Raw genomic sequence first — 12814 nt, 5'->3', positions numbered from 1 at the left:
CTGGGGGCTCATTCATAAGCAGTGCTAATGTGTACGCACAAATGGCTTGAAATGTGTGCTTGTAAGCATAAAGTGGGATTTAGAAAAAGAAACTAGATGAGGAAATGTACGTAGATTTAGGGAGAGTTGACCCATGCGTATGAACATTTTGGAGACAAGGCACATTGGAGACACGGATGATGAGGTGGTGAATTAAAGTCAGATTGTATAAGGATAGTTCTCACACATTTAATTTAATTTAAGATCAAACGTTAATTATAGATCCACGTTATCATAAGCATTCAAACCAGCAGTTTTATTTTTAGGCTACTTGCACTTGTAATCAGCCATAACTATTTGATTAGCAACTTTCAGTTTGAAAACATATAAGCTAAATCACATCTTAAATCAAGCATTTTTTTTGGTTTGTGACATCTCTGCATTGACCATCTATGGTTGAATGTGGGCTTGTAGAGGGCATGATGGGCTGATGCACGTGCACACATTTCCAGGAGAACTGTGATTTAAAGGGGAAGTTAGCTGCAGGTGTGTGTACGCACTGTTTTATACATTTATTTTTTGGGGGGGGTCTCATGCCATTTACTGTTTTTGTGCGGATGTACACTTTTAGTATGGATATAAATGAGGGTCATGGTGTTAATATTTAAAAAAATATATAATTTTCAGCATAAGCACAAAAAGCACAACAAACACACCAAAATACCCAACAAACATCCACACGCTGTGCTTACCCAAAGACCAATGCACAGTGACAGTCACAACAACCCTAAATGTTGCTTCACATTGTTTATTTTCTGTCATGCTGAAAAGGAAAATCGTATCACTTATTATCATTATGTGAAATGTGCTCGCCTCTACCAAAACTATGAACAAATCAAAGTGTTGCAGTTGAGTAGGTCACCTTACAGCTTCAACTATGGTAGAAAAGTAAGTAAAAACTTAGATATGTTTAACCCATACAATAAATAAAGCAAAGCTCAATATTCATTTAATATGTAGTTAAAGAGTCAGTAGTTAATGGTAATCTCCCATCTCTAAAAGTGCAAAATAATGTTCAGCTATATATATCAGTAATTGTATAAGTAAGTAATTACTGTCAGACTTTGTGTTGGTGAGAAAAATACACATGAACACAAATGTGTCGTGTGTGCTTGTATGCTTTTCCCAGGTGAAGCAAGTCAACAGGATTTGGTGAGAAATAACATTAGAATGGGGAAACACCCTGAGGCTCATTCCCAGGTTCATTGCATTTCACACACAGCCACATCATGCTATGACTCCATCCCTTTCTTCACAAATCCCTTCATCTCTTCATCACCCCTCCACCACCCTTTCATCGTTTCCCATCGCTCACTGTGATTAAAGGAGACAGTAATAGAAAATCTGATCAGGTCACAGGAGGACATCTGACTTTATTCGTATTCAGTCTTCATGTCTGTCCACCGAATTCTCACTGAAATCCCTCATGTCTCCGATACGTCCCCTACCAGTCCTCCACCTCCAAAGTGACAGGACTGTAGAGGATTGATCAGCACTCTTGGAATATTGTTGAAAGGCATCAGTCATTGTAATACGATAAAACTGTTTGACTCACAGGCCTAATTGTATTTGCTTCATCCAGATTCATGTAGAAACCATATTGTGGCATTGATTTGCTCCCTTGACAACAGAAGTGACACTTGAAAGGTCAATTGATTCCCTCAAGAAGTAGTTAGGCTTGTAAAAGACAGTCATACAAATCAGTGTGGTATGAATCTATACCAACAGCAATTTTCCCCCTGTGATTGACTCCTTCTAAAACACCTCAGGGTCTCTTTTGCTGCAGTAACAATAAGAAATTGTGTGTATACGTGTAGTGGCTTTTCATAAACACCGGACAGTTTGTGCAGAGGAGAAGATGCAGAGAGTCAGCCGGGGATTTGATACGGTAAAACATTGTTAGGTTTCGCCTGGAGATAGCTTGGGGGTTTGTGATACAGCTAGTGCTAATCTGTGGAGGGAGAGATACATGGGGGCTGCACCGGGTATGTGCGCGCACACTAATACACACATCCATGGATACATAATGACGGAACATACGGTCAATTAGGGCAGGGTGATATGGCTAAAATCTTCTCCAAAATCTTATTTTATATCACGGTAATGGTATATATCACGAATCCCATTAGAGCAAATGTTTTGTAAATTCAATCACATCTATTCATCACATTTGATTATGTTCTTCTTTTATTTGTAACTTTCATACAAACAAAAACAACTCCTCCTGCTTTATTTTACAGTTTCACTCTACTCATCCATGTTTTCTTGTCACTCTTCTTCTGCTGTGTTTGGCAAACCAGCTTAGAGGTGTGTTACCGCCATTAACTGTCATTCTCACTGTCCCAAATCCTGTTACCTCCCAAGATCACGCAAGAATCCAGCCCTGATTTGCTACATAGTCTGCTGAATATATAGTAGAGACACTAATGGATAGCTCCCGCAGTGGAAACAGTATTGCCAAATCTCTACCGGTGGACACATTGCTACGCTGATGCGCTAAATACCTTACCCTAAGGTCAATTATGCACTTACTCTGTACACCTGTGTGCTTGTGCATTGTATATTATTTGATAGAAGAAATGGCCAGTTTCATGTTATGGATCTTATAAATTCACAGTGCCCTATCAAAGATGACATCACATGTACAGTAGTATACATATGTGATTCTATGAAAAATCACAAAAACAACCCAGTAAAATCTCTAAAAGAATCTGATTATTAGTATTGGCCATTATAATCCCTAAATGCAGTGTCTGAGGGGAAACTGTTTCCCAGAAATTAGGCATTTACCACTAAGTTTCAAGATACCCTGTTAACCCCGTCTGATCAGAACCTAATGACGCTTATTATGGCTTTTTGAAGTGCTGAGAATTTACTCAACTTACTTACTGAGCATGTACCTGTTGCACATGTACAACATTGCTCCAACAAAGGTCTGGACAGAAAAGTGATGCTGTGCAATGCTATCAAAACATTTAAATGTTTGTTTTGTTGGCTGCAGTAAAAACAAGAATACGTCTTTGCAATGTGGAATGATGTACAACAGCTTAGCAATAGGTTTCGAAAGAGCAGTGTGTGCCATATCTTTGTATTAAATATAATCAAAGTGCCAGTGAGATAAAGAGGATTAGAGCCTTTATTTGTGAAGACCACAAGCATGATCTGGCATGGTAGTGAAGCAGACTTTTCCTACTACAATAGAACTCCAGGCAGGTAGTTTTGAATAGTGTTAACAGTAGCGTTTAGTTCACCTTTCTTACTCACGTCACATCTCGGAGCCCTGCACAGGGACACACTTCTGTGTTTGTGCGAGTGTGTGTTTTGTTCACCATGACTTTGCTGTGACATCTCACCCTCTATTCGAGCTGGCACAAGGATAAATGAGGCCAGAGGAGGCAGCAGCTTTTTATTATGGTCTTGCGTGACAAGGGCACCACCCAGACCTGGACTCTGTATGTGTGTGTTAGCAAGACAGAAATAGTTTCTCCACAAACATGTATGTTTCTAGTTTTATAGGGCCCCGAGTCAGTGGCCTTCATCTATCATGGCCTCATGCTATCATGTCATCAACTTAATTGTTCTTTCCATGTGCTGCGCTCACATGCAGGAAATCCCTGCCCCCTGTAAAAGTTTCATGTTTTTCCTATGGGTTGAGAAGATTTATAAACACCACAAACAGCAGGAGTGTATTTACATTGTTATAGAAATGAGCATAAATAGACAGAAACATAAAAACAACTCTAGGTATGGTAAATTTCAGCTCGCAGTTCGCCCTTCTTTTTTACTCTTCTGTGGGAAGAAAGAAGTAAGATATAGATTGTGTATCATATCTACATACTTTGAAGGTACATACTGTGCAGGTCATGTTTTTCCACCAAAGCATGTGTGGCATCTATTAACATATCTAACTTCTGTAGCGGATTTTATTCTTAACTTTTTTCCCAGCTAAAGACAGGAATAGTTGTTGTCAATGATGCGTGGAAGAATTACAGATCTGATAAGATCTGGTGGATATTTTAGTCTGTTTTTACTTTGGCACACCATCTTCCTGCCTTCTCTCCAGTGTCAAAAAGCAGTTATTTTCTGGCCGAACGAAAAAGAAACTTTCCATTCTGCTATTAAAAGAACACTAATCTGATGAGGAGCAGCACCCACAGGCACACACCTTTTTTCCCTTTTTCATAGGGGTTGTTATCTCAAACAGTGGGATGAGAGGTGTGTGATTCCCGTCTATACCTTCTTTCTCATGTCTGCATTCATCTGTGGGGAAACAACACTGATAAATCTGCTGTTTATTTCAGATAGAGCCACATTTGCATGACACCACCAACATGCAAGTACAGTGTGCGTGTGTGTCTTGTTACATTGAGACATTGTGTTAGTCTGTCCCATGTTTCTACATCTGCTCTGGAGAACCCAGTCCAGCTCGGCCAACCTTATCAGGTGTTTGAGTGGGCAACAGCTTCTGGCTGACATTACTCATACTGTCCAACTGTAAAACTGAGATTTTCACTTCTTTGATTCAGAGTGAGGACACATGCAAACCCACAGTTATTCATCACCACATTGCTAGTTTGGTGTCACTGCTCAGGAAATGGTTATTCTGGCACTATTGCAGGGATTGTTGATAATATTAAAGAAAATGTTACAACCATGTGTATCCCTTTAAGTAAAATGTATTATTATATAACTGAAGTATATACATTCTAAATATTTACTGTGTCAGTATTCATGAAAAATGAACCTGCTTATACTCATATAGAAGTTAACCCACCAAAACTTTCTCACACATAAGACTTACAATGATCTTGAGACTTCATTACTGCATGAGCATAATGTTAATTTGTTTAGGAAATACAGGGGCTTTTATTTATGTTTTCATGAAACATTAATACACCAGATTGTCAGGGAGTGAATGGTAGAATTAGTGTTTTTGTCCATTTTCCAATAGTTGGTTGAGTTGTATCTGTTTTAGAGCTCTACTTTACTGAGAATATGTCCTTCTGTGAAGACACTGCACAGAGGAAGTGCCTTGAAATCCTCTATGTGCCGTTACCAAACCTTCAAGCAAACTTTGTTTCAGCATTTCAAGGACAATCTCAGGCCTCTGCTTTCACTCAATTCTAGTAATTTTAGAACCATCAGAGGGAGTCCACAAAAACACCCAAAGATTGAACTCTCGCTTTATGATGCTGCCTGTAACAGGACATTATGCTCTCCTCAATGACTAGGAAAGCAAACACCAAGCATCTTTGCTGAAGCCGTTTGTTTTGGCCAGGATTAAGAGTAAAGCTGTTATCTTTGGAAGAGCAGGATGGGTAATTAGTGCATGCCGAGCTCCACTTGCCCTCAGAGTAAACGCTGACTTCCCTAGCGCTATTGTTTAACAATATGAAGCTAACTGGAGTAGGGACATGTCTTTGATATTTGGATCCTTTAGCGTCAATAATCTTACATCAGGCCTTAATAGAGGACTATAGCCTAAATGTTGGGCTAAGGTATGTCAAAAACCCATTTATTTCAACTTTTGACTCTTCCCAGCAAGCCAAAAATACACCAACAGCTGCTTTCCCCCAGCTTTTTGATTTTGATATTTCAACGTTTTTAACAGTACCAATAGATGCAGGCTGGACTTTTTTTACCCTCATGCCTCTGTTCAGTTTATTCCTGGCTGCCAGTTAAGTATTCTGCCCAGAATCCCTTTAAGAATCCTATGGGGTTTTGTTTTAACTAGCTCACAGTAAGACACACACATGACCTTTTTGTGGCCCTCTTTTAGCAGTTCACTGGAGTCGGTGTAAGTCTGCATTAAAGCTTCTTTTACTAAGCTATAGACTAGAGAGATGATACCAGCTCCTAAGAACTGGCATCGTATTTCTTTTGCTTATTCTCCCTCCTTTATATTTGTCTTGATGTTTTTCCTCCCTCTTTTGCATGTCTGGATTTCTTTTGTTGTTTTTCTGTCTCTGTTGAATTTGTCTTTCATTAGATAGTGGTTTATGTTCCAATAGATGTCAGCCTGTTTAGAGACATTCCAGCTGGTAGGACTGTTGGAAAACACGGACTTTGCGTCTGTGACATCATCTATATGTATTCAAAGGGACACATTGAGTCCTGGATTTGGATTGGTCAGTTATCACCATCTTTGTCAGTTACTGGATCCAGAAAACCCAAACTTGGGGCTGCAGCCTGGGTATACTTGATGAGAAAGGTGTGAGAAGTAACAGCAATGCAGAGTGCGATGGATTAAGACAACTGTCAATCAAGCAAACATGCCACAAACATACCCTCTTCACACCTTTAAAGGCACCATGTGGATGTTTTTTCAATAAAACATACTGTATACGTCATTAAAGTCTGACAGACGTTTCTTACTTAATAATATTTTAAAGATAAGATAGATATAAGATATACTTTACGATAAAGATACGATTATTGGGATTATGAGTTCTCTTTTATTATATAATGTTAACTTTTACAGTGCATTATTACCATTGCTACCATAGCAGTCGGCAGAATGTTTATCTTATCATGCGACGTCCTCATGGCATTCATGTGCATCGTAGTACATGTGCTTTTACAGTAAAATATGCAAAGAATGCAGAAGCCTGCTGATCAGAACATTCCTTCACTGCGGTAACAGTGTTCTGAAACACCAGGCGTATTTATAATGTCCTGGTTATGATGAACCACTTATAGGTGGTAGAGCAGTTTCATCTCCACCTCCTCCTGTCCACATGTTGAAATGTCCTTGGACAAGACACTGAACTCCGGGTCAAGCCAGTGGGATGCAAAAGCCAGTCCCAAACCTGGGGAGGGTTGGGTCAGAGAGGGAGGGCATGCAGTGTAAAAACCCTATGCAAAATCAAATATGCCGATCATCAGATGTCCACGGGCTTTTGGGAAAGAAGTTGGATGTTTTCACAGTAATGTCTGTGCTGACCAACAGCTGCACTCGTCTACATCCAATGTGACTATATTAACCTTTGCATAAGCATGTTTCATGCTGCAAGCAGCCAATTAAGGAAGGTCATCAGACTTGTTGCACGGAAAGTCTCCCCTCCACACACACACATCCTCCACGCATCACCCTCCATTGACGCCTGAAAGCTTCCTCCACCCCCACCACCCAAGCGTTTTTGGTATATTTAGGCGTTTCTACTCATTGCTCAGTCCAGTAGGTTCCTAATGTCTGAACTCCATTTGGAGAAAATGGTGCATGTCTGCTCAGATAAATGGATAGAGGGAGGGGGAGGCTAAAGATGGAGAGATAGACAGGGAGTTACAGGAAGATTAAGTCAGGGAGGGAAAAAATGAGAAACTGAGTGGTGAAACAGAGAGAGTGAGAGAGAAATAAAGAGAGCTTCAGGGTACCAGTCGCCATCAAAACCTGTCACCAGGAGGCTCAGCGAACTCACACACACACACACGCGTGCACAAACAATACTGACAGAAAGACATTGCAGTGTGATGCAAAAACCCATACGAATACTATGTACGTGCACAGATTGAGACAGCATTGATATACAGAAACATATGTTCGCATACATAAGCAGGTACTTACACACACTTGTATTATGCAAACAAAATCCAGCCATACACACATTGCCGGCAGCAAAGGAAGGAAATACAATTATGTAAAGCATATAGTACTGGTAATAATGGGACGAAACAAGTATCCAGACACAATTATTTATATTTGTGTCTGTTGTGTGTGTGGTTCATCAACATCCACACACAAACACACACACACACAGACCCACGTGCGACTTAACGCAGTGTCCCTGACGCACCACAGTAAACCACGAATTCCACCTACCTCTGCTGCACAGCTACTAGAGGCAAATATCCAGGGGACACCACACTGTGAAACACATTATTCGCAGCTCACACATCCCTCTGCAGGGGACACCAGTACACACATAGATACACACATACACACACACACACACACACACTGAGCAGGGTGATCGCTGTCTTGACAATCATACAGTGATCCAACTCTACAAGCATCACCATCCTCATTTCCGTACTTGTCCACATTGTCAATATTTGCCTCAGTAGCTCACAGAAAGGTCTAGGCACACATGAAGTAAAGCGAAGGAAGGTTTTAATCGTCTGTGGCACGATCCAGTTGTTTCATGTTCGACTTCTTCTGCTACATTGTGTGGTTGGAAAACTGGCATTTGAAAGTCACGGGAAAAAGCAAGATACAGTACAGCGGGCTTAGGGTTTTTTTATTTTGTAACATCATACCTGAAGGGAACCTCCACCCTGGGATACTTCTACACTGTAAAATATGTTGTCCTTTGTTTGTGATGTTTAGAGATTGTATTTCCTATTGTGAGTCTTTATTTGAAGATTTTTTTCCCAGAATACCTTTTGACAGTCTGAGTGCCATGCATGGATTTGTAGCAGTCATTAAAATGTTGAGCTGATATAAATATAGCTAGCAAGGCCACAACAGTGAACAGTGGGCCATGTGAATGACTTGCACACCAAAGTGCAGGTCTCTGTTTTTACTGCACAATAGCCATTACCAGTGCAAAGCGTTCACAAAGAAAGACACTCTATATTTTTTAAATATGTGGGGCACACAATGTCAAAATGGTTATTTATAAATTAGCATTAGCATTCAGTTTTTGTTTTGATAGTTTACATCAGGGTCTCAACTACATTTTATCAAGGGCAAGAATTTTTCTAAGCGGACACTGTAGGGGTTGACTTTCAATTAAAAAAAAAATTAGCCTTGATTACCATATTATTGTTAAATATTTGCACTTTCATAAAATGAATGTTAGCCTATATCAGTGTGACAGACTTCTAAAAAACATGGTAAATCCATAATAACTACATACTAAATACTTAACTAGAAAATGCCCTCAGACTTCTGCCAAGGAGGCAGTTCAATGTGGAGTGATGGTTAAAATCTGTAATTGTAAATGTAGCTGCAGAATGCAGTTCTCATTGGGAGTAAATATTAATCAGTATTAATAATCATGACCCTATTATGCATTTGCTCCGTTATTGTGCATGTCACACCTGTAGTTACAGGTTGTAACAGCATGCGGTTTAATACTATAGGTCACAGAAGTCTGGGGCAGCTAAACAAACTATTGTCAGACATTGGTCTCTTCACATATTTATGTGAGCAGTCATGATCTGACTTAATGCTGCACGCTACATGAGTCTGCAAACAGTAAAAGTAAAAGGAGTTGGTTACCTGGCTGAGAAGGTGGAGGTGTGTCGCCTGCAGCTCTTCATCTATCAGCTCACTGTGGCTGCTCCTGACTTCCATTTCTCGCTGCAATATTTTGGTCCACCGGCATAAAATGTTGATAATGACCGTTGTTTTGTAGATTATGCATTTTTGATGAACGATTTTGGTCAGTACTAATCTCACTGATAAACACATTGCATTTCCTGTGAGTACTTCATAATAAAAGTCAACATCAAAATGCTTTAATGTGCTTCAGCAGTAGCAAATGTTCTGTTTGCATTAGCAGTAACTTATTACAGCATTTCTTCCTGGAATTCCCACTATCCAGAGGGGAGATGTAGATTGTCTTTCATGACATATAACAAAACATATGACATTTTGCAATTAAAACTGCATGTTAAAGATATTATATGTCATAATTATGAAATAGCACAATTATAAATTGGTATCATAATTGTGACTTTAAAATACTGCTGTTTCCAGACAAATTGGGGGAAAAAAGTGAGGACGTCTTACAGGCCTGTCCCTGGGTTTTAAGTTGAGGGTCCAGAGAAATCATTTTGTTGGAATGGCAACTTCTGTTGAATTGTACCTCTCCTCCCACATCTGCTCCATGGGGTTTGTGTAAAATAAGTGCATTTTAAGGTCAGCAAAATACAAACCTATCATACTGCCCAGTGTGTCCTGTACTGCACTGTTTCTGTGTGTATTGAGGCTGTTATTGGTGGAGAAATGTGTATACCAGAGATTGTTTCTTTAATAGTTTTAATGACAAATGACTATAATTTGGGAGTCTTTGTTTTCTTGCTGTTGGTAACAGCTTGTAACCGAATGAAGGCAAATCTGTTAACAAGCAATTTCATGTTAAAGTAGCCACAGCTACATCAAGCAGATGAGGGGGACTTGACTTCACAACCTGCTACTCTGCTCAATAAAGCCAGAAAAGGACCGTGTCCACCCATTGCTAGTAATATCCAATCAGCCCATGTGAATAGCCACAAAATAGATGCTAATAACTAGCTATCACAGAGCCCAAAGAAGTTGACTGCAAAGCTTGACACACTAACAATACAGTCATTTAAACCGTGGTCAGCGAGGTCGCCGTTTATCAGAGAATGCACAGAGGCAGCAAAGGCAGTTGTGCCTAGAAAAAACACACACACACAGACTGTCTTACTCTGTCTCTCCTCACATACACATACAGACCAATTATAGAGAGAGGACGAGGCCTGGGCCGTGCGCTCCCAGTGACCTTGTTCCAGGGCAGATTGATGAGGCGCTGTATCGCCCCAGCAGATCAAATAACTCCTTTCTGGCCCTCATTACCAGGAGTAGGGGAGATGTATGCTAACACACTATACTGGTACCAAAGAAGTTGTTTTTTAATTTAATTCTGAATAAATAAGAACAGAGGTTATTGAACCTTTTTAATCAAATATTCAAAGTGTTGGCATCTGCTGAAAAGATCACAGTTGTGTGAATGGTGCAGAAGATAATTTAATAAGGTGTTGTTGGTTTATACTGTTTGTTGTATTTTCCACCCTCCCTTAACTGGCAATTTGGCAGTTGAAGAGGGAGGCATGGCGTCATTTGGTCTTGATCATTTCCTGGCAGAAACCAGAGTGCTGGAGTTTGATGTGCCTGGTTAGTTTTGACAAATTGGTTACTGAATTTCATAAGGAAAAGATGATTCCTACACCATCTTTGCTCCTTTGCTTTAACTGTATTGTCAGTTCCTCTAAACTTTAGTGTAATGTTTTGGGTTTTTTTTTTTTACTTCCTCACTCCTCTTTCTCATCTGGATTCCACAGTTCCTCCCCAGTTTGTCAGTCGGCCAGCCAACATTTATGCACATGAGTCCATGGACATCGTCTTTAAGTGTGAGGTCTCAGGATCACCAGCTCCCACTGTCAAATGGGTCAAGAATGGAGATGCCGTCATCCCCAGTGACTACTTCAAACTAATTGTAAGTTCGTTTGGCATTAAAGTGGCACCTTTCTACCTTTTCTGCACTGAATACATTGTACTATTAACAGTATTATACATCATTTGGTAAAAGAATAGGCTACTGGTAACATTATTAACAGTTTATCTTTGTTTTCTTTCCCTATCTTCCATCCTTCCTTCCTTCCTGTTCTGTAGAAGGAGCACAACCTGCAGGTTCTGGGTCTGGTCAAGTCAGATGAGGGTTTCTACCAGTGCCTTGCAGAAAACGATGCAGGCAACATCCAGTCCAGCGCTCAGCTCATCATCTTAGATCACGGTACGCCACTCACCAGGACAACCCACTAGTATTCAAATCAGATCTTATTCCTCCTTGAAAAGATGACAAAACCACAAATTGATAAAATGCTGAAAGTGATGAAATAATTAATGTCAGCGACTCAAATTAACCATGTCTGATAAGTTTTGCTCAGACAGCCAAGCACTACAGTTGGAAATGCAAGCATCTGTTCACAGCCATTTGAACATCAACAGCCGTCTTAACAAAATGCTCCTTGTGATTAAATCTTAACTTAACAGTCTCCGATGCATGACAGTTATGGGAGCTGGAGTTGTTGAAAGCTAACAAAAATAAAATAATAAATAAAAGTTTAAGCTTTGTTAAAATTTCAAAATGCTTAAATGTTAATTTAAATAAAGTAGTAGTCCAAAAAAATCCAGTATAATTTTTGGCTTTTTAGAAATTGCAATAAAACTATACAGTTTGCCTTACCTAGATGTCATCTGTGAAGGAGTGAGTGAGGGTGTGTAGTGAACAGTAAAGTGAAACCACTGGGATCTTGTTAAACCAGAGATGACTCAAAAGGGAAAAGCATTATATCTGGGGCAAACTTGGTTTGCACACAGTCCTTTCCACATCTAGTGTTACAGAAATGTTGTGAGGAGTTTTGGAAAGCTGCTTAACACAATGCTTGTCCTTTTGATGCAGCATCCTTAGACATTTAAAGGCCTTCTTTTAGCAAGGAGCTTTATCTAAATATGAGCTCATATGCTGGTAAAGTGAGAGCGCCTGGATAGCTGCATAGTCTTTCTAGTTCTGCATTTCCCTTTAAAGCCAAAGGAGATGTTTGAATGCTAATTCCCAGAGTGGAGCTGCTGAGTGCAAGAGTACAACTAAAGCAGACACTAAGGACAGAGACTAGGGGCACGAGAAAAGTGCCCGAAAATGTGGAAAATCATTTCAACATACTACTTCTTTAGGTAGTTTTGTTTCATTACCTCTGATCATTAGAGAAAATGTAATATAACTTTGAGATCATTTGCACAGTCATAATAATCATAGTTTAACCCACAGGGCTAGTAAGAGCCTCTCCAGAAAACAAAAAGAAATTTAAGATGACAAACAATACACAATTTCACTGAAAAGCATAATCTAAATCAAACAGCAAAGTGTAAAATGGAGGAACAATAAAACTGCAAAGGGAATGAAGGTAAAACAACCACAACACAGCACAGTGTCTATATTCTTTACATTACAATCACTACTTTATTGTCAACTCAGACTCTTCCATTTTGTTGAGGTAGACAGCAAATTGTAATCAAATGTGACCC

At 39.7% G+C, this 12814-nt stretch overlaps 1 protein-coding gene across 11 annotated transcripts in view; it reads left to right on the top strand.

Annotated features, from left to right (window-relative positions):
- Window positions 1–12814, top strand: part of neo1a (neogenin 1a) — a 629602-nt gene that overhangs the window by 567691 nt on the left and 49097 nt on the right. For all 11 annotated transcript variants that reach the window (XR_006822277.1, XR_006822274.1, XR_006822275.1 and 8 more), the window contains exons 6-7: window positions 11071–11225; window positions 11402–11522. Coding sequence is in view for 6 of the 11 variants with exons in the window: in XM_046033336.1 (XP_045889292.1) it covers window positions 11071–11225; window positions 11402–11522 (276 nt within the window). In the remaining 5 variants the exon portion in view is untranslated. The remainder of the gene's footprint in view (window positions 1–11070; window positions 11226–11401; window positions 11523–12814) is intronic.

The sequence above is a fragment of the Micropterus dolomieu genome, linkage group LG20, assembly GCF_021292245.1.
Source record: "Micropterus dolomieu isolate WLL.071019.BEF.003 ecotype Adirondacks linkage group LG20, ASM2129224v1, whole genome shotgun sequence".
NCBI lineage: Eukaryota > Metazoa > Chordata > Actinopteri > Centrarchiformes > Centrarchidae > Micropterus > Micropterus dolomieu.
Note: the sequence above shows the minus strand (reverse complement) of the source record. Positions and strands in the feature narration are given on the sequence as shown.